Source organism: Mobula birostris, chromosome 9, assembly GCF_030028105.1.
Source record: "Mobula birostris isolate sMobBir1 chromosome 9, sMobBir1.hap1, whole genome shotgun sequence".
Classification (NCBI taxonomy): domain Eukaryota; kingdom Metazoa; phylum Chordata; class Chondrichthyes; order Myliobatiformes; family Myliobatidae; genus Mobula; species Mobula birostris.
The window spans coordinates 415,455-439,654 of record NC_092378.1 but is presented as its reverse complement, the minus strand read 5'-3'; the positions used below and the strand labels follow the sequence as shown (position 1 = coordinate 439,654).

The window sequence follows — 24,200 nt, the reverse complement described above, 5'->3', positions numbered from 1 at the left end:
ACAACTAAACAAGTCATAAAGAAGGAAATGATGGAATAGAAAAGTAAGCTAGCCAATGATATTAAAGAGGATACCAAAAGATTCTTCAGATAAATAAAGTGTAAAAGAGAGGCAAGATGACAGGTCCTGATGAAAGGTCTCGGCCAAAAACATTGACTGCTTACTCTTTTCCATAGCTGCTGCCTGGCCTGCTGAGTTCCTCCAGCATTTTGTGTGTGCTGCTTGAAGTTCCAGCATCTGCAGATTTTCTCAAGTTTGTGAGGCAAGGGTAGATATCAGAACACTGGAAAATGATGCTGGAGTGGTAGTAATAGGGAACAAGGAAATGGCAGACAAGCTGAATAATATTTTGCATCAGTCTTCACTGTGGAAGACATTAGCAGTGTGGTGGAAGTTCCAGATGTCAGGGGGTCACAAAGTGTGAGAAGTTACCATAACTAGAGAGAAGGTTCTTGGGAATCTGAAACATCTGAAGGTAGATGTTACCTGGATCAGGTGGCCTACTCCACAGGGTTCTGTAAGAGGTGGCTGAAGATATTGTGGAGGTATTAGTAATGATCACTAGATTCTGGAATGGTCCCAGAGGAATGGATAATTGCAAATGTCACTCCACTCTTCAAGAAGGAAGAGAGGCAGAAGGAAGGAAATTATAGGCCAGTTAGTCTAATCTTAGTGGTTGGGAAGATTTTGGAGTTTATTATTAAGAATGAGTTTTCAGGGTACCTGGAGGCATATAATAAAATAGGCTGTAGTCAGCATGGGTTTCTTAAGGGAAAATGTTGCCTGGAATTCTTTGAAGAAATAACAAGCAGGATAGACAAAGGAGAATCTGTGGATGTTTGTTCTTGATTCTTTAGAAGGCCTTTGACAATGTGCCAAACATGAGGCTGCTTAACAAGAGACCTTGGATAGACACTAGCATGGATAGAGCATTGGCTGATTGGCAGGAGGCAAACAGTGGGATAAAGAAATCCTTTTCTGGCTGACTGCCAGTGAGCAGTGGTGTTCCATGGGGGCCTGTGTCGAGACAGATTTTTTTTACGTTAGATGTTAATGATTTAGATGATGGAATTGATCTCTTTGTGGCCAAGTTTGTGGATGATGTTAAGCTCCAATTATGGTCTTCTTTCAGTGACAACTCAATGATGCCCACAATGTCATACCAACCAATCTCTAATTGTGCCTCAAATTCATCCACCTTATTCCAAATGCTACGTGCATTTAAAAACAACACCTTCAGTCCTGCATTTTTCGTCCTTTTGAATTTTGCCTTTGTGGTACAAGTTAACTCTTTGCTCTGTCTGCACTTGTACACAATCATGGCTTGTCCTTCCTCACATTCATGTTACACCCATCATCTACTTGTAAACCTGCTGGCTCATCCTCAGCTCTGTCATACAATAGAGGGACATCCTTTTAGAATGGAGATGAGGAGGAATTTCTTTAGCCAAAGAGTGGTGAATCTTCAGAATTTATTGCCACAGGCGGCTGTGGAGGTCAAGTCTTTATGTACATTCATTTTGAGAGGACTGGAACATTAAAGCAAGTTTGTAATTTTGAGGCTTTATAAGGCACTGGTAAGGCCTCACTTGGAGTATTGTGAGTGGTTTTGGGCCCTTATCTAAGAAAGGATGTGCTGACATCACAGAGAATTCAAAGGAGGTTCATGAAAACGTTTCTGGATTGAAAGGCTTATCATTTGAAAAGTGTTTAATGTCTCTGGGCCTGTAGTCACTGGAATTCAGAAGAATGAAGGGGGATATGATTGAAACCTATTTAATGTTGAAAAGCCTCAACAAAGTGGACATGGAGAGGATGTTTCCTATGGTGGGGGAGTTTAAGACCCAAGGTCACAGCATCAGAGTAGAGGGACATCCATTCAATATGGTGATGAGGAGTAATTTCTTTAGCCAGAGGGTGGCAAATAGGTGAAATTTGTTGTCACAGGTGGCTGTGGACACCAAGTCATTGGGAATATTTAAGACAGGTTAATTCTTGATTAGTTAGGGCATAAAGAGATACGAGGAAAAGGCAGGAGATTGGAGCTGAGAGGGAAATGTAAAGTTAAAATGGTGGAGCAGACTCAATGGGCCTAATTCTGCTCCTATGTCTTATGGTTTCCCTAATAGTCTAATGCTCTAAACATATTTATTTGCTCAAGGAAGATAATTGGGATAATCCTGGGAATTGTCGACCAGTAAGTCTTAGGTCAGTGGTGGGTAACCATTGGAAAGAATTCTCAAACACAGAATTTGTGAGCGTTTTAAGATGCATAGTCTGATTAAGGATAATCAGCATGTCTTTGTGAAAGGCAGGTCATGCCTTACGAGCCTGATTGAATTTTATGAAGTGCGAAAAAAAATTCATGAAGATAGAGCAGTGTGTGTGTGTGTATATATATATATGGATTTTAGTAAGGTGTTAGGCAAGGTTCCCCACTGGAAAGTCAGAAGGCATTGAATCGAGGAAATCTGGCTACATGGAATCAGACAACACACATCAAAGTTGCTGGTGAACGCAGCAGGCCAGGCAGCATCTCTAGGAAGAGCTACAGTCGATGTTTCAGGCCGAGACCCTTCGTCAGGACTGTACCTCTTCCTAGAGATGCTGCCTGGCCTGCGGCGTTCATCAGCAACTTTGATGCATGTTGCTTGAATTTCCAGCACCTGCAGAATTCCTGTTGTTTACATGGAATCAGAACTGCTTTGCTCACATAAGGCAGAGGGATATTCTACCTGGAGGTCATTCAGCAGTGGTGATCCATAGGGATCTGTTCTGGGATCCCTGCTCTTTGTGAATTTTATAAATGATGGAATGAGGAAGTAGAAGTGTACGTTAGCAAGTATGCAGGTGATACCAAGATTGGTGGAGTGGTGTATAGCTTAGATGGTTTTGTTGGTTACAGTAGGACATTGACAGGTTGTATAGCTGGGCTGAGAAGTGGCATAGCATTCAATTTGGAAAAGTGCCAAGTGATTCATTTTGGAAGGTTGAATTTGAAAACAGAATACCAAGTTAATGACAGGATTCTCAGCAGTGTGCAGGAACTGATGGGATTTTCATGTCCAAGTCCTTAGGTCCCTATAAGTTGCCACTCCAGTTGATAGGATAGTTAAAAAGGTTACATAGTGTTGGCTCTCATTAGTCGGGTGATTGAGTTCAAACTGTGAGGTAATATTACACCACAACCAAATTCTGGTTGGACCACAGTTGGAATATTGTGCTCAGCTTTGGTTGATTTATTATAGGAAGCTTTAGGGAGGGTGCAGACATTTACCAGGATGCTTCCTGGATTATGTCTTATGAGGCTAAGTTGAATGAGTTATGTCTATTTTCTTTGGAGTGTGGGAAGATGAGAGGTGAATAGATAGAGATGTACAAAACAATAAGAGGCAGAGATAGAGTGGATAGTCAGAAACCTTTTCCTAGCCCAACTTTTTCTCACTCTGTGACACCTGGTCCAGACTTTCAGCCATAGAAAGTATTTTCCCAATATTGTATCTCTCAAGTCTGTAAGAATTTATTCAATTGCAATTTTCTAAACTCTAGAGACTAGATCACTTGAGCCAGGGTCAAAACTTTGCACCATTGAGGAGCTACACTACTTCCTTGATGAACATAGTGTTGTGACGCCTGCCATGCAACCCAAGAATCCTGAGTACTGTACTGTCAATGTCAAGTTAGATAACTTTTAATCATAAAACTAATGTTTGTATTAGTAATAGTTACTTTACTGAAGTGAAATGCTCTTACAGTAACTGGCACAAAAGAAGAAACAATAAATTGTAAAGTAATCAAATCACAAACAAGAGAAAATCTGCAGATGCTGGAAATCCAAGCAACACACACAAAATGCCGGAGGCACTCAGCAGGCCAGGCAGAACCTATGGAAAAAAGTACAGTCAATGTTTTGAGCCGAGACCCTTTGGCAGAGCCGCAGAAAAAAAGATGAGTAGATTTAAAAGGTGAAGGAGGGGGGAGAGAGAAACACAAGGTGATAGGTGAAACTGGGAGGGGGAGGGATGAAGTAGAGCTGGGAAGTTAATTGTGAAAGAGATACAGGGCTGGAGAAAGGGGACTCTGATAAGAGAAAACAGAAGGCCGTGGAAGAAAGAAAAATGGGGAGAAGAACCAGAGGGGATGATGGGCGAATAAGGAGATAAGGTCAGGGAGAGAAAAGGGAATGGGGAACAGTGAAGGGTATCATTACCAGAATCCATGTTCATCCCATCAGGTTGGAGGCTAACCAGATGGAGTATGTTCCTCCAGCCTAAGTATGGCCTCATCACGACAGTAGGGGAGGCCATGGATTGACGTATTGGAAAGGGAATGGGAAGTGGAATTAAAATGGGTGGCCACTGGGAGATCCCGCTTCTTCTGGGGGATGGAGCATAGGTACTCGGTGAAGCGGTCTCCCAATCTACGTCAGGTCTCACCGATATGCAGGAGGCTACACCAGATGCACTGGACATAGCATATGACCCCAACAGACTCACAGGTGAAGTGTCATCTCACCTGGGGCCCTGAATGGTAGTGAGGGAGGAGGTAGGGGCAGGTGTAGCACTTGTTCTGATTGCAAGGGTAAGAGCCAGGAGGGAGATCAGTGGGGAGGGACAAATGGACAAGGGAGTGATCCCAGCAGAAAGCAGAAAGTGGTGGGGAGGGAAAGATGTGCTTGGTGGTGGGATCCTGTTGGAGATGACAGAAGTTCTGGAGAACTATGTGTTGGACGTGGAGGCTGGTTGGGTGGTAAGCGAGGACAAGACGCACCCTATCCCTGGTAGGGTGGTGGGAGGATGGGGTAAGAGCAGACTTGCGTGAAATAGAAGAGATATGGTTGAGTGTGGTGGAAGGGAAGCCCATTGTTTTTTGAAAAGGAGAACATCTCCAAAAAGGCAGAATATAGTATTAATGGTAAGACTCTTGGCAGTGTGGAGGATCAGAGGGATCTTGGGGTCCGAGTCCATAGGATGCTCAAAGCAGCTGCGCAGGTTGACACTGTGGTTAAGAAGGCATACGGTGTATTGGCCTTCATCAATCGTGGAATTGAATTTAGGAGCCGAGGTAATGTTGCAGCTATATAGGACCCTGGTCAGACACCACTTGGAGTACTGTGCTCAGTTCTGGTCGCCTCACTACAGGAAGCATGTGGAAACCATAGAAAGGGTGCACAGGAGATTTACAAGGAAGTTGCCTGGATTGAGGAGCATGCCTTATGAGAATAGGTTGAGTGAACTCGGCCTTTTCTCCTTGGAGCGACAGAGGATGAGAGGTGACCTGATAGGGGTGTATAAGATGATGAGAGGCATTGATCATGTGGATAGTCAGAGGCTTTTTCCCAGGGCTGAAATGGTTGCCACAAGAGGACACAGGTTTAGGGTGCTGGGGAGTAGGTACAGAGGACATGTCAGGGGTAAGTTTTTTTACTCAGAGAGTGGTAAGTGCGTGGAATGGGCTGCTGGCAACGGTGGTGAAGGCGGATACAATAGGGTCATTTAAGAGACACTTAGATAGGTACATGGAGCTAAGTAAAATAGAGGGCTATAGGTAAGCCTAGTAATTTCTAAGGTAGGGACATGTTCAGCTCAACTTTGTGGGCTGAAGGGCCTGTATTGTGCTGTAGGTTTTCTCTGTTCTATGTTCTATCTCCTTCGTTCTGCAATGAAAAGCCTCATCCTGACAGCAGAGGCAGAGGAACTGAGAGAAAGTGATGGCATTTTTACAAGTAGCAGGGTGAGACGAGATATAGTCCAGGTAACTGTGAGAGTCCATGGGTTTCGAATAGACATCAGTGGATAAGTTGTCTCCAGAGATAGAGACAGTGAGATCAAGAAAGGGGAGGAAGGTATCAGAAATGGACCAGGTAAATTTGAGGGCAGGGTGGAGTCGGAGGCAAAGTTGAAAAAGTTGATGAACTTGGCATGGATCCGATTTAACACCTTACAGTTAGTAAAGGAAGGAGGAGATATGACACTTCTTTGTTTGAGAAATTATTTTTATGCTTCACAGATAACCCCTCTGTTATATTGGTGCAATAGGGAATACAAGGCCAGATGGAAGGAAATAGAATTTGGATTGATTGACAGTTCTCCTCTACAGGCCTCAATAGCAGACAAAGGATTGATGGCCCAATTGGAAAAGATTAAAAGCAGCTGGATAAATCTCACATTGAAAGTATGGTAGGAGGTACCAAATTCACATGGAATCAATAACATGTTAAAACTTTTCAGATGGTGTGCTTATTTCTTCCCAGCAGAGGAGATAAAAGATTTGAACTGTGGATAAAGAAAGGTCTTACAACCTACCTCTCATTCACACATAAAAGTGTATTACAAAGTTTTCAATCCCTGCAGGACAAACATGGCCTAGAACACAATGACTTTTTTAGGTACCTTCAACTACAACATCATGTTAACCAGAGTTGTAGATATACAGACTTATCAACAGTAGAATTAGAATTTTTCAAGATTCTGAATTCGGCTTACAGTTCAATACCAAGTAAATCAGTTTCTCGATTATATAACGCCCTCTCTCATGCCAAAAATGTAAACACACTGTATATTAAAGAGAAGTGGGAGAAAGAAGCGGGGTTGGTACTTTCAGAGGAGGCTTGGGAGAACATATGCAGCTTTCAGTGGTCTTCGACTAACTCTTTGACTTGGAGAGAACATTGTTGGAAAATATTATAAGATACTTCAAGACCCCATACCAGGAAAAATATAAAGACACAAACGTGGCGTGTTGGAGAAGGTGTGGCTCCAAGGAGGCAAATCATTTCCATATTTTTTGGGATTGCCCTGAATTAAGTTTATATTGGGAAGGTATTCACAGAACATTGCAGAGGGACTTGGACCAGCTGGAAAAATGGGCTAAAAATGGCAGATGGAGTTTAATACTGACAAGTGTGAGGTATTGCACGTTGGAAGGACAAACCAATGTAGAACATACAGGGTTAATGGTAAGGCACTGAGGAGTGCAGTGGAACAGAGGGATCTGGGAATACAGATATAAAATTCCCTAAAAGTGGCGTCACAGGTAGATAGGGTTGTAAAGAGAGCTTTTGGTACATTGGCCTTTATTAATCAAAGTATTGAGTATAAGAGCTGGAATGTTATGATGAGGTTGTATAAGGCATTAGTGAGGCCGAATCTGGAGTATTGTGTTTAGTTTTGGTCACCAAATTACAGGAAGGATATAAATAAGGTTGAAAGAGTGCAGAGAAGGTTTACAAGGATGTTGACGGGACTTGAGAAACTCAGTTACAGAGAAAGGTTGAATAGGTTGGGACTTTATTCCCTGGAGCGTAGAAGAATGAGGGGAGATTTGATAGAGGTATATAAAATTATGATGGGTATAGATAGAGTGAATGTAAGCAGGCTTTTTCCACTGAGGCAAGGGGAGAAAAAAACCAGAGGACATGGGTTTAGGGTGAGGGGGGAAAAGTTTAAAGGGAACATTAAGGGGGGCTTCTTCACACAGAGAGTGGTGGGAGTATGGAATGAGCTGCCAGACGAGGTGGTAAATGTGGGTTCTTTTTTAACATTTAAGAATAAATTGGACAGATACATGGATGGAAGGTGTATGGAGGGATATGGTCCACGTGCAGGTCAGTGGGACTAGGCAGAAAATGGTTTGGCACAGCCAAGAAGGGCCAAAAGGCCTGTTTCTGTGCTGTGGCTTCTATGGTTTCTAACATTAGTTAAGGTATTTAAGACTCAGATACCTCTGAACTTTGAGACTCTCTACTTGGGGCATGTATCGTTTTTGGAACAGAAGAGAGATATAAAGCAGCTGCAGGCCCTTTTAGCGGCAAGTAAGAAATCAATCACCAGAAAGTGGTTAAATCCAACATCACCATGAAATTATTTTGGAAATATTTAAAATGGAGATGACCTACTCTCTGAGAATCCAAAAGGAAAAATTTTTATCAAATTTAGAATAAATGGATTGAATTTATAACCCCAAAGTGAGCAGACTTTAGATGACTCTCCTAATAGTTTATACTGTTTATCTCACCAACATAGTAATAGTGTTAACGTAAGCACCCTTGGCTCGAATGTTTACTGTTCTTTTTTTTTGGAAAATGTGGAATTAATACAAGTAAAGAAAAGATCTGGGGAAATTTTGGACCAGAAAGAAATGGACCAGAAGAGATACATGGAAATTAGTATTCAACCACTATTATTAATATTTTTATAACAATTATTATCATTATTTAGTTTAATAGAGTGGAATTACAATTGCACATAAACATCTATTTGGATGCCTAATTATTTTCTATATTATCTCAATGTGCACTTGTGAATGTACAAATTAATATAGATTTACTCACGTAAGAAATGGAAAAGGTTATATATGTAAAAAAAGTTTGTGTATTACTTGTGAATACCTTTTCAAATGAAAATAAAATTAAAAAAAAGAACTTGGCACGGATGCAGGAAGTAGCACCAATGCTGTCATCAACGTAGCATGGGAAAAGTAGGGGACGGACACCAGTGTTGGCTGTTCTGTTTCACGTAGCCGACTAAAAGGCAGCCATAGCTGGGACCCATGCAAGTGCCCATGGCTACACCTTTTGTTTGAAGGAAGTGGGAAGAGCTAAAGGAGGAATTATTAAGAGTGAGGACAAGTTCCGCTAGATGGAGGAGCGTGGTGGTGGAGGGGAACTATTTGGGTCTGGCGTCCAGAAAGAAACAAACAGCTTTGAGCCCTTCCTGGTGGGGGGGTAGAGGTGTAGAGGGTCTGGATATCCACAGTGAAAATAAGATGATGGGGGCCATGGAACTTGAAACAATTTAAAGTATTCAGAGCGTGTGAAGTGTCACAGATGTAGGTGGTAAGGGCCTGAACCATGGGGAATAAAGAGTCGAGGTATGCAGATAGGAGTTCAGTGGGGCAGGAACAAGCTGAAACAATGCATCTACCTGGACAAGCGGGTTTTTGGATCTTGGGTAGGAGGTAGAAACGGGAGGTACGGAGTGAGTGAACTATGTGGGGTTAGTGGCAGTGGATGGGAGATCCCCAGAGCTAATAACGTCAGGGATGGTGTGGGAGACAATGGCCTGGTGCTCCTTGCTGGGATCCTGTTCAAAGGGTAAGTAAGAGGAGGTGTCTGAGAGTTGTAGCTGGGCCTCAGCAAGGTATAGGTTAGTCTGCCAGACTACTACAGCACCCTCTTTATCTGCAGGTTTGATGGTGAGGTTAGGATTAGTGTGGAGGGAGTGCAGAGTAGAGTGATTGGAAGGAGTGAGGTTGGAATTGAAGAGAGGAGTGTTGAAGTCGGGATGATTGATATCCTTTCAGCAGTTGGCAATGTAAACTAAGTTAACTTTGGGAATGAGAGGATGTGTGCTGTCCCAAGGTATGAGAAGACAGAGCACCTGCACACTTTGAACCCAGTGTTGCACTGCGATGAAGCTGGCTGCTGCTGTGATGTCATAGACCAGGACAACTCCATCGACCTTGCGGAGGAACTGCTTTGTAATACTACGAAACCTGCAACAGGATAAAATTCATCAGTGATAAAGCTTGCAAACTAAAAATATTTTCATAGACATTCTTTTACATTTCCAAAATAGACGTAGAACTGGAATCTAAAATTGTTTTAATGTGTTATCATTGAATCACAGATGGATAGCAATTCAGATGGACCAAGTAGCTAAGTTCCAGGATGCACATGTAATTCCTAAAGCTGCAGGAGATGGCGATTCATTGAGCTAAAATTCACAGCATTATTTGAATGATCTTTCTCCCTCAACTGTTTTCTGTTCTTTGTATCAATCCATAATCTCTTCATTTTGACAGTAGAGTAGAGTTGACTATCACATGTCCAGGCCAACGGAGAGGTACTGTATATTAAAAAGACCATCCCATTTCCCTCTGAACTCTTATCATTCATATACCTGTCCACATATTCTTAAACAGATCTAATGATCCTGCCTCAATCACTTCCTCTAGCAGTTGGTTCCATAGATGTATTATCCGCAATATAAAAACATTGCCTGAGATTATTATTAAACCTTTCACCTCTAACCTTAAAACTATGCATTCTAGTTTTCATTTCCCTAACCCTGGATGAAGGATTGATCACACTATGTAAGCCCCTCATGATTTTATACATCACTGTAAGATCACTCCTTGGTCTTCTATAATCCAATGAGCTCCAAAGGCCCAACCCATCTAATCTCTCCCCTTAACTCAGTTCCTCAAATCCTGGCAACGTTCTGGAAATTTTTTTCACACTATTTCTGGTTTAGTCACATCCTTCGTATAACAGGGTGACCAAAACTTGACATTGGTCTCACCAATGTCTTGTACAATAGCAACATGACCTCCCACCTTTATATTCAATCCCTTGACTGATTAAGGTCAGCAGACCATATCCTTCTTCACTGCTCTATCTACCTTGACTCAATTTTAACGGAGGTATGCACCCATGAGTTTGACCATGGTTTTCTTAACAAATAGATTTTAGGAAACCTAGTATCTAGCAATGGTGGTTCGCTATTGCCTACCATTGGGCAAACTAAAGAAATCACCATTTCTCTTCCCAAATGTTCATCTGCCTGTACTATAGCCGTTGACATTTGAGGTCCTAGCTCATCCGCCTTCTCCATCATTAAGTTCAGTTACTGAACCTGCAGGATCTGCCGTTGGCCTTCGCTTGTATCCTGAGCAGGAACCCTTGCAGGTGCTACCGTTTCGGGTCAGAGCGGCCCTGGGAGCAATGAATGACTAAGGGGTAACTCCACTTTCCCCAAAGCTCTGAAAGTCCCCAATCACAGCCTCATCACTGGTTGCAGTTTAGAGTCATACCCAGGAATGAAATGTTACATTTATCCAGTTATGTCATATGTTATATGTTTAGAGTATTGCCAGGACGACCATGTTGGACGATATCTAGTAACATGAGGAAACAAATTGAAGCAGCAGAGATGTGGTTTTTGAGGAGGATGCAAAGAATATCATGGACAAAACAAATATCTAACAAAGATGTCATGAACAGAGCAAACACAAAAAGTAAAATAATATATGAGATCATGAAAAGGCAATGTAACTTCATTGGACATGTGATTAGGAAAGAGAGTTAGAATACACGGCAATTATGGGAAAGATTGAAGGGAAGAAAGCAAGAGGAAGACAAAGACAAATGATGATGGAGACGGCAGCCAGAGAACTGGAAATGAATACCAATGAATTGATCCACTTGACCCGAAACAGGAGTGTGTGGGCCATGGCAGACAAAGCTCAAACTGGGCACGGCACCTGGTGATGATGATGATGCACCTGTACTCTAAGGACCCTCTGTTCTACAATAGTACCCAGGCACTTTTATTCCATGTTCTACCTTGATTTGTCTTCTGAAACAAAACACTTTGCACTTACGTCGTTTAAATTCTATTTGCCATTCCTCAGCCCACCTATCCAGCCAATCAAAATCCAGTTGCAATTCTTGATATTCCTCTTCACTGTCCACAAAATCGCCCAATTTATTGTCATCTGCAAACTTACTAACTGCTCCTTGCATATTCTCACCTATAATCGTTAATATAGACAATAAACAAGAATGGGCTCAACACCAACTCCTGGGGCACACCACCAGTCGGAGACAAAGAAACATCCTTTCACCATTAAATCTTATTTCCTACCATCAAGCCAATTGTGTATCCAATTAGGTCATCTTCTTCTGTTATGCAGAGGGGGAGTATACATCGCGGACCTCGTCCATCTCCTGCTGCCCCACACAAACATGTCAATTATGGTCTTGGAGAAGCCTTATTTTCTCTCTAGTTACTCTTTTTCTCTTAATATATAAAATCTTTTTGGATTCTCTTCAATCTTTGCCAAAGCTATCAGAACTTTTTGTTTGCTTTCAGGTATACTCCTGCATCCTTTATACTTGGTTCCACTCCTGTATCTGACCCATGCCTCCTTTTTTTCCTGACATCTGATATCCTTTATTCCTGATATCCTTCATCATCCAGATCCCTACCCTCAGCTTTGCCCTTCATAAGACCATAAGACATAAGAGCAAAATTAGGACATTCAGCTCATCGAGTCTGCTCCACCATTCCATCATGGCTGATCCTGGATCCCACTCAACCTCATACACTTGTCTTCTCGCCTTATCCTTTGATGCCCTGACTGATCAGAAAAGGATTAACTTCCACCTTATATAGGAAGCTTACAATGTTGAATTCTCCCTTCTCACTTTTGAAACCCTACTACTTGTCAGACATTTCTTTGCCTACAAACAACCTACCCAATCAATTTTTGCAAGATTTTATTGATACTGTCAACAAATTGTCTTGCTCCAGTTTGGAACTTCAACTTGTGTACCACATAAGTCCCTCTCCATAACTCATCTAAAACTAAGAGAACAATGGTCACTGGTCCCAAAGTGCTCCCCATTGATACATCAGTCACTTGCCCTGTCCTAGTTCCCAAGATTGTCCCTTCCCATAGTCGGGTCTGAGGAAACTCTCCTGATCACACTTAACAAAATCCACCCCCAATCTAAACTCTTGGCACTATCTCAGTTCATATTCGGAAAGTTAAAACCTCCCACCATAGGAACCCTATTAATTCTTGTAACCTTCTGCAATCTAACTGCATGAAGGCCAGGAACTGGGGTTGAGGAGGAGAAAAAAAATGATCAGCCATGGTTGAATGGCGGAGCAGACTCGATAGGCCAGATGGCTTAATTCTGCTCCTATGTCTTACGGTCTGTATCCTGGAATAATTAGTTGCCAGTCTTGTCTCTCCCTTAGCTATGTTTTTGTAATGGTTATCCCAGTCCCAAGTAGCTATTCATGCCCTGAGATTATCTGCTTTACTTGTCAGGTCTCTGGCATTGAAATAAATGCAATTTATTCCAAAAAATTTCCTTCACTCCTTGCTAAGCTGCTGTCTGTGCTGTCTAGTGACTTTAATATCATTGAATTATGCCTTCGCTTCCAGCCTCCCATATGCCTCACTTCTGATTTGGCTCCCTCCATCTCCCTCCATTTATTATCTCTAATTGTAGTTAAACTGCTAACTTTTATGTTCCAACTTCCTCTCCTATCAGATTCAAACATCTGCAGCCTTTTGTAGATATTACCTCCCAGCCTCCCCTCCCCTATCTGCCTGTCAATTCTCCTTACCTGGATCCTCGCATTGGCTACCAGCTCTTGCTCCATCCTTTTTCTACTAGCTATCTCACCATTACTGTTAAATCTAGATGAAGGGTCTCAATCCAAACATCAACTGTCCATTCCTCACACCTTGCACAGATACTGCCTGACCCGCTGAGTTCCTCCAGCCTTTTGTTTGCTTTGGATTTCAGATCATGCAGTCTCTTGTTTCTCCAAGATATCATTTGTCCTTCTACCTGTCTGCATGTTAACTACCAAGTCCTGTGGGCAAGGAGACCTGGATTCCTTGTAACATCAACTTTACTGAATCACCCTCCATTTCATTACTACTCAATATCTCTGGTTCCTGTACCAAAGAGGATAATTGCATACTGTTCTTTTTGTATTCTTCCGCCATCGTATTGTCCACTAGCTAAGCTTGCTTACACTCATGAGAAGCATCTTTACATTCTCATCAGTTCTCTCATTCCCAGTTCCTTTGCTACTTTCAGCAATTTAAAAACATCTTATATGGTCCCCACACACTAATTATTGAAAAAGATTATTCAGTGTTGGAACTTAATCGCTATTTCATTTACCTTATCAGTCATAACCATGGCCAGTGTCAGAGTTGTAAAGTCATAGAAAACTACAGCACAAAAATAGGTCCTTTGACCCATCTGGCCTGTGCTGAAACATTTAAACTGCTTACACCCATCAAGCTGCCCCAGGACCATAGCCCTCCATCCCCCTACCATCCATGAACCTATCCAAATTTCTCTTAAACGGTGAAATTGAGCTCACATGCACCACCTGTGCTGCCAGTTTGCTCTATGCCCTCACTATCCTCTGAGTGAAGAAGTTTCCCCTCATGTTCCCCTTTAATGTAAAAGACGGAAAAAATTTAAAAAGGCTAAATACAGGACTGAAAGTGTTTCTATTTGAATGTGTGCAGTATACGTAATGAGGTGGATTAATTTGCAGCACAGATACAGATCGGCAAGAATGATGTTGTAGGCATCACTGAATCATGGCTGAAAGAAGATTATAGCTGGGACTTTAATGTCCGAGGATACACATTGCATCGAAAGGACATGCAGGAAGGCAGAGGGGGTGGCATTGTTCTGTTGGTAAAAAATGAAATCATATCATTTGAAGGAGGTGACATAGGGTAGGAAGTTGTTGAATCATTGCAATAGAGCCAAGGAACAGAAAATGTAAAAAGACCCTGATGGGAATTGTAAACAGACCCCCAAACAATAGTAAGGATGCGGCCTACGAATAAATCCCCGGGACCTGACAGGTGTTCCCTCGGACCTTGAAGGAGACTAGTGTTGAAATTGCAGGGGCCCTGGCAGAAATATTTAAAATGTCGCTGTCTACAGGTGAGGTGCCAGAGGATTGGGGAGTGGCTCATGTTGTTCCGCTGTTTAAAAAAGGATCGAAAAGTAATCCGGGAAATTATAGGCCGGTAAATTTAACGTCGGTAGTAGGTAAGTTATTGGAGGGAGTACTAAGAGACAGAATCTACAAGTATTTGGATAGACAGGGACTTATTAGGGAGAGTCAACATGGCTTTGTGCATGGTAGGTCATGTTTGACCAATCTATTGGAGTTTTTCGAGGAGGTTACCAGGAAAGTGGATGAAGGGAAGGCAGTGGATATTGTCTACATGGACTTCAGTAAGGCCTTTGACAAGATCCCGCATGGGAGGTTAGTTAGGAAAATTCAGTCGCTAGGTATACATGGAGAGGTGGTAAATTGGATTAGACATTGGCTCAATGGAAGAAGCCAAAGAGTGGTAGTAGAGAATTGCTTCTCCGAGTGGAGGCCTGTGACTAGTGGTGTGCCACAGGGATCAGTGCTGGGTCCATTGTTATTTGTCATCTATATCAATGATCTGGATGATAATGTGGTAAATTGGATCAGCAAATTTGCTGATGATACAAAGACTGGAGGTTTAGTAGACAGTGAGGAAGGTTTTCAGAGCCTGCAGAGGGACTTGGACCAGCTGGAAAAATGGGCTGAAAAATGGCAGATGGAGTTTAATACAGACAAGTGTGAGGTATTGCGGGTTGGAAGGACAAACCAAGGTAGAACATACAGGGTTAATGGTAAGGCACTGAGGAGTGCAGTAGAACAGAGGGATCTGGGAATACAGGTATAAAATTCCCTAAAAGTGGCGTCACAAGTAGATAGAGTTGTAAAGAGAGCTTTTGGTACATTGGCCTTTATTAATCAAAGTATTGAGTATAAGAGCTGGAATGTTATGATGAGGTTGTATAAGGCATTGGTGAGGCCGAATCTGGAGTATTGTGTTCAGTTTTGGTCATCAAATTACAGGAAGGATATAAATAAGGTTGAAAGAGTGCAAAGAAGGTTTACAAGGATGTTGCCGGGACTTGAGAAACTCAGTTACAGAGAAAGGTTGAATAGGTTAGGACTTTATTCCCTGGAGCGTAGAAGAATGAGGGGATATTTGATAGAGGTATATAAAGTTATGATGGGTATAGATAGAGTGAATGCAAGCAGACTTTTTCCACTGAGGTAAGGGGAGGAAAAAACCAGAGGACATGGGTTAAGGGTGGGGGGGGGGGGGGAGTTTAAAGAGAACATTAGGTGGGGCTTCTTCACACAGAGAGTGGTGGGAGTATGGAATAAGCTGCCAGATGAGGTGGTAAATGCGGGTTCTTTTTTTAACATTTAAGAATAAATTGGATAGACACATGGATGGGAGGTGTAGGAGGGATATGGTCCGTGTGCAGGTCTGTGGGACTAGGTAGAAAATGGTTCGGCACAGCCAAGAAGGGCCATAAGGCCTGTTTCTGTGCTGTAGTTTTTCTATGGTTTCTATGGAATTACAACAGGAGATGGAAAATGCTTGCCAAAAGTGCAACATTACAATAATCATGGGGACTTTGATATGCAGGTACATTGGCAAAATCAGGATGGTGCTGGATTTCAGGAGGGGTATTTTCTAGAGTGCCTACGAGATGGCATTTTAGAGCACCTCGTAGTTGAGCCCACTAGGGTATCAGCTATTCTGGATTGTTGTGTAATGAATCAAAATTAATTAGAGAGCTTAAGGAAAAAGAACCCTTAGGAGCAAGTGATCATAATATGAACAAATTCTCCCTGATCTTTAAGAAGGAGAAGCTAAGCTCAGATGTATCAGTATTACAGTAGAGTAAAGGGAATTACAGAGGCATGAAAGAGGAGTTGGCCAGAATTGGTTGGAAAGGAACACTGGCAGGGAAGACAGGCAGAGCAGCATTTGCTGGAATATCTCGAAGCAATTCAGAAGGCACAGGATATACAAGTCCAAAGAGGAAGAAATATTCCAAACAAAAGACACAACCATGGCTAACCAGAAAAGTCAAAGCAACATAAAAGCCAAAGACAGGGCATTTAATAAAGCAAAAATTAGTGGAAGGTAGTGGATTGGGAAACTTTCAAAAACCAACAGAAAGCAAATAAAAAAGCCATTAGTAAGGTCAAGATGGTATACCCGACAGTAAGCTAGCCAATAATACTAAAGAGGATACCAAAAGTTTCTTCAGATACATAAAGTGTAAAAGAGAGGCAAGAGTGGATATTGGACCACTGGAAAGCAATGCTGGAGAAGTACTAGTGTGGGACAAAGAAATGGTGGACAAACTGAATAAGTATGTCGCGTCAGTCTTCACTGTGGAAGACAATAGCAATATGGTGGAAGTTCCATGTGTCATGAAGTGTGTGAAGTTACCAAAACAAGAGAAGGTTCTTGGGAAATGGAAAAGTCTGAAGGTAGATAGGTCACCTGGACCAGATGATGTACACTCCAAAGTTCTGAAAGAGGTGGGTGAAAAGATTGTGGAGGTATTAGCAATGATCTTTCAAGAATCACTGGATTCTGGAATGGTTCTAAAAGATTGGAAACTTGCAAATGTCACTTCACTCTTCAAGAAGGGAGAGAGGCATAAAAAAGGAAACTATAGGACAGTTAGTCTCAGCTCAATGGTTGGGAAGATGTTGAAGTCAATTATTAAGGATAAAGTCTCAGGTACTTGAAGGCACCATCATAAAATAGGCTATAGCCAGCATGGCTTCCTCAAGGGAAAACCTTGTCTGCCAAATATGTTGGAATTCTTTGAAGAAATAACAAGCAGGATAGATTACAGAGAATCGGTTGATGCTGTGTACTTGGATTTTCAGAAGGTAGCTCACATGAGGCTGCTTAACAAGCTACAAGCCCATGGTATTACAGGAAAGATTCTAGCCTGGGTAAAGCAGAGGCTAACTGGCAGAAGTCAAAGAGTGGGCGAAAAGGGACTGGTTGGCTTGCCAGTGACTGGTGCTGTGTCCTCTTGTCCTAGACTCCCCTACTATAAGAAACATCCTTTGCACATCAACTCTGTCTAGGTTTTGCACCATTCGAAAGGTTTCAATGAGATCCCCCACTTATCTTTCTAAATTCCAGCCAGTATAGACCCAAAGCTTTCAAACGTTCCTTGTATGATAACTCTTTCATTCCTAGAATTATGCTTGTGATCCTCCTCTGAACTCTCTCCAATGCCAGCACATCTTCTTTTAGATGAGGAGCCCAAAACTGTTCAGAATACTTAAGGTGAGGCCTCACTAGTGCCTTATAAAGCCTCAGCATCACATCCCTGCTCTTATATTCTAGACCTTTCGAAATGAATGCTAACATTACATTTGCTTTCCTCACCACCGACTCAACCTGCAAGTTAACCTTTAGGGAGTTCTGCACAAGGACTCCCAAGCCTACAAAAAGGAGTAGATGCAGCTCAGTCCTTCACAGGTAGAGCCCTCCCCACCATTGAGCATATCTACACGGAGCACTGTCACAGGAAAGCAGCATCCATAAGAGACCCTACCCATCCGGGCCATGCTCTCTTCTCACTGCTACCATCAGGAAGAAGGTACAGGAGCCTCAGGACTCTCATCGTCAGTTTCAGGAACAGCTATAACCCCTCACTATCAGGCTCTTGAACCAGAGGGGATAACTTCACTCAACTTCACTCACCCATCACTAATCTGTTCCCAGAACCCATGGCCTCGCTTTCAAGGACTCTTCATCTCATATTCTCTACATTCATATCTTGCTTGCTTATTTATTTATTTGTTTGTTTGTTTGTTTTTTACATTTTTTGCATTTGCACAGCTTGTTTGTCCATCCTGTTGGGTGCAGTCTTTCATCGATTCGATTGTGTTTCTTTTATTGACTGTGATTTCCCACAAGAAAATAAGTCTCGTATATGTACTTCGATTAAATTTATTTGAATTTTAAATTTCAAAAATGCTTCTCTAATCTCAGTGATGCTACATTGGTGCTGCATGAAGCATATCTGTCTCTCTGCCCCACCTGAGGCCCAGGCACACAGCACTTGATGTCAAGTCTACGATGTGAGCTTATCTTTCATTTAGGGGATTTGATGGACTACATTCTCTGGGGAATAAGCCTGGCCATCCCACAAACGGTCACCATTCCAGGTATTAATAACAATATCAAGGACACTCTCACCAGACGAACATTCTAAACAGTTAATCCTCCTTTAGAAAGTAGCCAGAATGACCCACCGTTCCTGGCCGGCAGTATCCCACAACTGGAGAGCCAGCAGACTACCAGCAACATTCACCGTCCTCACACAGTAATCGATACCTGGAAGCAGAAGTTACTTATATAAGGAAGCAGTTACTAATTATAGAAATGCCACTTCAGTTTACATCCCACAGTACGGTTATCATTGACAAGCAAATGAGAGTAAGTACTGGACAAAATAATGGGAATAAAGGTTGGCTGGACCTTAAAAAAGTAGTTGTAGGGCTAGTGAATGCAGTGACAGTGGCTCTGTAACATTCCCAGAATTCTAGAATGGTCTAAGAGGATTGGAAAACTGGAAAAGAGGAAGAATGAATGCAAAAAACAATAAACCAGTTGGTTTATTCATCATTAGGAAGAAGCTGGAATCCAGAAGGTACTTGTAGCAGATCATTCAGAAACTCATAATATAAAGAGTAGATATTGATCATTTAACGGCAAAATTGTGTTTTTTTTTACAAATTTATTAGCGTATTTGGAGTGTAATAATCAGGATGGATAGAGGAAAACTAAAGTCTTGCAAGGTCCACGTAGACTACAACTACTGTCTTTCTTCATCAGCTTTCCAAGGTAACTTCCTTTAAAATCTCTATTAGATTGGGTGTACCTACCGTGCACAAAACCATGTTGACCATTCCTAATCAGTCCCTGTCTATACAAATACTTAGATATCTGGTCCCTTAGAATACCTTCCAATGACTTCCCCACTCCTGACATCAGGCTAATAATATCCTGGTTTATTCTTAGGGCCCTTCTTAAAAAATGAAACAACATTAGCTACCCACCAGTACCTCACCTGTTGTTAAGGACATTTTAAATATCTCTGGCAGGGCTCCTGCAATTTCTGCTCTAGCCTTCCACAGGGTCCAAGGGAACACCGTGTCAGGCCCTGGGGATTTATCCACCCTCATTTGCCTCAAGACAATAAACACCTCCTCCTCTGTAATCTATGTAGGGTCCATGATCTCACTGCTATTTTGTCTCATAGACTTCCGAGTAATGATGCAAAATCTGTCTTCTGAGTAAATACAGATGCAAAAAATCCATTTAAGATCTCTCCCATCTCTTTCAGCTCCATGTATAGATGACCACTCTGATCTTCTAGTGGACCAATTTTGTCCCTTGCTATCCTTTTGTTTTTAATATATCTGTAGAAGCTCTTAGAATTCTCCTCATGCCTTATTTTAGCCCTCCTGATTTCCTTCTTAAATGTTCTCTTGCATTTCTTATACTACTCAGATAGCTCATTTGTTTTTTGTTACATTTATCTGCTGTGCACCTCCTTCTTAACCAAGGCCCTCAATCTCTTGGAAATCAAGGTTCCCTAATCAGTTAGCCCTGCCTTTTATTCTGACAATTTGTATATTCAACAAGGTACTACCATTGAACGAGGTAGGGTGATGAACAGAATGTTGGATCAATCAACATCTGTAGAAGAAGGGACAGATCAATGTTTTGGGCATCAGGACTGAGAAGGAACATGCAAAGTTGGAGGGAGAAACAAATGGAGAAGAGAATGAAGTGAACTGGGAGTGTGTGTGGGACACCAGAAACTGGGAAGTTGGGTGCTCATGCCTTTGAGTCAACTCTGCCAAGCCTGGCTGCAAAAGGAAGTGTTGGGTATGGGGCTAGCAACCTCATCCCATCAGAACCCAGCACTACAGAAAAGTAAACCTCATCCCATAAGAACCTAGCGCGACAGAAAAGTAAACCTCATCCCTTAAGAACCTAGCGCTACAGAAAAGTAAACAGTAGCTCCAAATATTTCATCCTTGGGAGAGGGAAGGATATGCCAAGAAGATAGGTACATATGGAGACAAGTTGAAAGACTGGCCCAGAACAGAGAACTCTGGCAAGCTGCTGTCCACGGCCTATGCTCCAGTAGGGTTGATGGGCTAAGCAATTAAGTAATACATTTGGATGATAAATTACAATTATCAGAGGGGAAAATCTAATAGCAGGTTCATATATATAGTTACAGAAAACTGAATGCATATCAGGAGATGACGGGGTGATGAAAGTTGATGTCAGCTCACGTACCAACAGTCGCACAGATCCCAGGATAAAAACCATCACCACAAAATCTTCTCAACACAGAGCTTTTCCCCACACTGGAGTTACCAATCAAAATTATTTTGAATAAACGGTCGGGGTTGGAGAATATTTCTCTGTCCTGCAAAAATATCTGTTGTTTAGTTAAACGGCTTTGATAAATGAAGTATTACTAAGTAGGTGTGTTACACAAAAGTGGTCTGGCAGGGTCAGGAGTGATTGTTGTTTCATGTCCCCATTAGGAAAGAGCAAAAATGTTTCAGAAAATGTAGATTTGCTAGACTGAGAAATGGAGGTTATCTCACTTGATAAAACCATAGGACACAGGAGTAGAATTAGGCCATTTGGCCCATCGAGTCCGTTTCGCCATTCAATCATGGCGGATCCTTTTCTCCCCTCCTCAACCCCCCTCTCCGGCCTTTGCTCCATAACCTCTGATGCTGTGGCCAATCGAGAACCTATCAAACTCCATCTTAAATACACTCAACGACCTGGCCTCCACACATGGCAACAAATTCCACAAATTCACCACCCTCTGGCTAAAGAAATTTCTCTGCACCTCTGTTTGAACCGACGCCCCTCAATCCTGAGCCTGTGCCCTCTCATCATAGACTCCCTCAACATGGAAAAAATCCTTTCCACATCTACTCTGTCTAGGCCTTTCAACATTCAAAAGGTTTTAAGAACATAAGAAACAGGAGCAGGAGTCGGCCATCTGGCCTGTCAAGCCTGCTCCGCCATTCAATAAGATCATGGCTGATCTGGCCATGGACTCATCTCCACTTACCTGCCTTTCCTCCATAACCCTTAATTCCCCTACTATGCAAAAATTTATCCAACCTTGCATTAAATATAATTACTGAGGTAGCCTTGACTGCTTCATTGAGAATTCCACAGATTCACCACCCTCTGGGAAAAGCAGTTCCTCTTCATCTCCGTTCTAAGTATTCTCCTCTGAAACACGAGGCTATGTCCCCTTGTTCTAATCTCACCTATCAGTGGAAACAACTTTCCAGCCTCTATCTTATCTATCCCTTTCATAATTTTATGTTTCTACAAGCTCTCCTCTCATTCTTCTGAATTCCAGCGAGTACAGTCCCAGGCGATTCAATCTCTCCTCATAGTCTATCCCCCCACCCAAATCTCTGGAATCAACCTGGTGAACCATCTCTTCACCACTTCCAAAATCAGTATATCTTTACTCAAGTATGGAGACCAGAACTGCACGCAGTACTCCAGGTGCGGCCTCCCCAGTACCCTATACAGATGCAGCATAATCTCCCTACTCTTAAATTCAGTCCCACTAGCAGTGAAGTCCTACATCTCATTTGCCTTCTTGATAGCCTGCTGCACCTGCAAACCAACTATTTGTGATTCATGCACACTCAAGTCCTTCTGCACTGCAGTATACTGCAATTTTTTACCATTTAAATAACAATCTGCTCTTTTATTTTTCCTTCAAAAGTGGATGACCTCGCATTTACCAACATTGTACTCCATCTGCTAGACTCTTGCTCACTCACTTAACCCATCTATATTTCTCTGCAGACCCTCTGTATCTTCTACACAATTTGCTTTTCCACTCAATTTAGCATCATCAGCAAACTTAGATACACAACACTCAGGTCCCTCTTGCAGATCACTAATCTCTATCGTGAACAGTTGTGGGCCCAAAACCTACCCCTGCAGCACACCGCTTACCAGAGTAACATCCATGCATCCCAACTCTCTGCTTTCTGTTAGTTAACCAATCCTCTATCCATGCTAAAATACATCACCCCCAACTCTATGCATCCTTATCTTATGGATAAGTCTTTTATGCGGTATCTTATCGAACGCCTTCTGGAAATCCAAGTAAATAATGTCCATCTATTCCCCTCTATCTACTGCGCTCGTTATATCCTCAAATAACTCCAGTAAGTTTGTCAAAGACCTGCCTTTGCTGAATTCATGCTGCATCTGCCTGACGGATCCATTTCTTTCCAGATGTCTCGCTATTTCTTCTTCAAATATAGCTTCAAGCATTTTCCCAACTACAGATGTGAAACTAACTGGCCTATAGTTACCTGCCTTTTGCCTACATCCTTTTTTGAACAGTGGCATGACATTCGCCATTTTCCAATCAGTCGGAACCTGCTCAGAGTCCAGAGAATCTTGGTAAATGATCACCAAAGCCTCCATAACCTCTGCCATTTCTTTCAGTACCCTGGGATGCATTCCATTAGAACCAGGGAACTTATCTATCTTCAAGCCCACAAGTTTGCTCAGCACTACCTCTTTAGCGATAGCTATTGTATCGAGGTCCTCATCTCCCATTTCATCTATAACATTGCTCTTTGTTATATTGGACATGTCCTCCACCATGAAGACTGACACAAAAAATCATTCGAAGCCACTGCCTTTTCCTCATTACTCAATATCACTTCCTCCTTCTCATCCTCCAACGGATCTATGTTCACTTTACCACCTTTATCCACTTGATATAATTATAAAAACTTTTACTATCCGTTTTTATATTTTATGCTTGTTTATTTTTATAATATATTATCCCTTTTTTTATTACTCGCTTTGTGGTTCTTTGTTGCTTTTTAAAGTCTTCTCAGTCTTCAGGTTTCCCAAAACTCTTGGTGACTTTGTACACGAGCTTTTAGTTTGATGCCTTCTTTTATTTTCTTAGTTATCCAAATGAGAGCCCCCCTCACTCTTCTAAATTCCAGTGAGTACAGACCCAGACCTACCAAAAGTTCTTCATATGATAATTCTTTCATTCACAGAACCATCCTTGTGAATCTTCTCTGAACCCTCTCCAATGCCAGTACATCTTTCCTTAGATGAGGAGCCCAAAACTGTTCACAATACTCAAGGTGAGGCCTCACCAGTGCCTTACAAAGCCTCAGCATCACATCCCTGCGTTTGTATTCTAGACCTCTTGAAATGAATGCTAACATTGCACTTGCCTTCCTCGCCACTGACTCAAACTGTAAGTTAACCTTTAGTGTGGTCTGCACAAGGACTGCCAAATCCCTTTACATCTCAGAATTTTGGATTTTCTCCCCGTTTAGAAAATAGTCTACACATTTATTTCTTCTATCAAAGTGCAAGACCATGCATTTTCCAACACTGTATTTCATTTGCTACTTTCTTTCCCATTTTCCTAATCTATCTAAGTCCTTCTGCTATCTTCCTGTTTCCTTCAGCACATTTTAGAGAAGTTTGGATAGGTACACGGATGGTAGGGGTATGGAAGACTATGGTCCTGGTGCAGGTCAATGGGAGTAGGCAGGTTAACTGGTTCAGCATGGATTAGATGGACTGAAGGCCCTGTTTCTGTGCTGTACTTTTCTATGACTCTAAGCTTTAAAATATGGGCCTCTGTACCTCCCTCTGCAATTGGATCCTTGGATCCTCATTGTGAGACCACAATCTGCGCG

General features: G+C 42.1%; 1 protein-coding gene across 1 annotated transcript in view; it reads right to left on the bottom strand.

The window, feature by feature from the left end:
- The window catches only part of cracr2aa (calcium release activated channel regulator 2Aa), a 159,689-nt gene that overhangs the window by 49,827 nt on the left and 85,662 nt on the right, over window positions 1–24,200 (bottom strand). The window contains exons 13-15 of the mRNA XM_072269306.1: window positions 20,758–20,890; window positions 18,696–18,777; window positions 9,381–9,495 (exon numbers count right to left, since the gene is read on the bottom strand). Coding sequence (XP_072125407.1) covers window positions 9,381–9,495; window positions 18,696–18,777; window positions 20,758–20,890 — 330 coding nt within the window. The remainder of the gene's footprint in view (window positions 1–9,380; window positions 9,496–18,695; window positions 18,778–20,757; window positions 20,891–24,200) is intronic.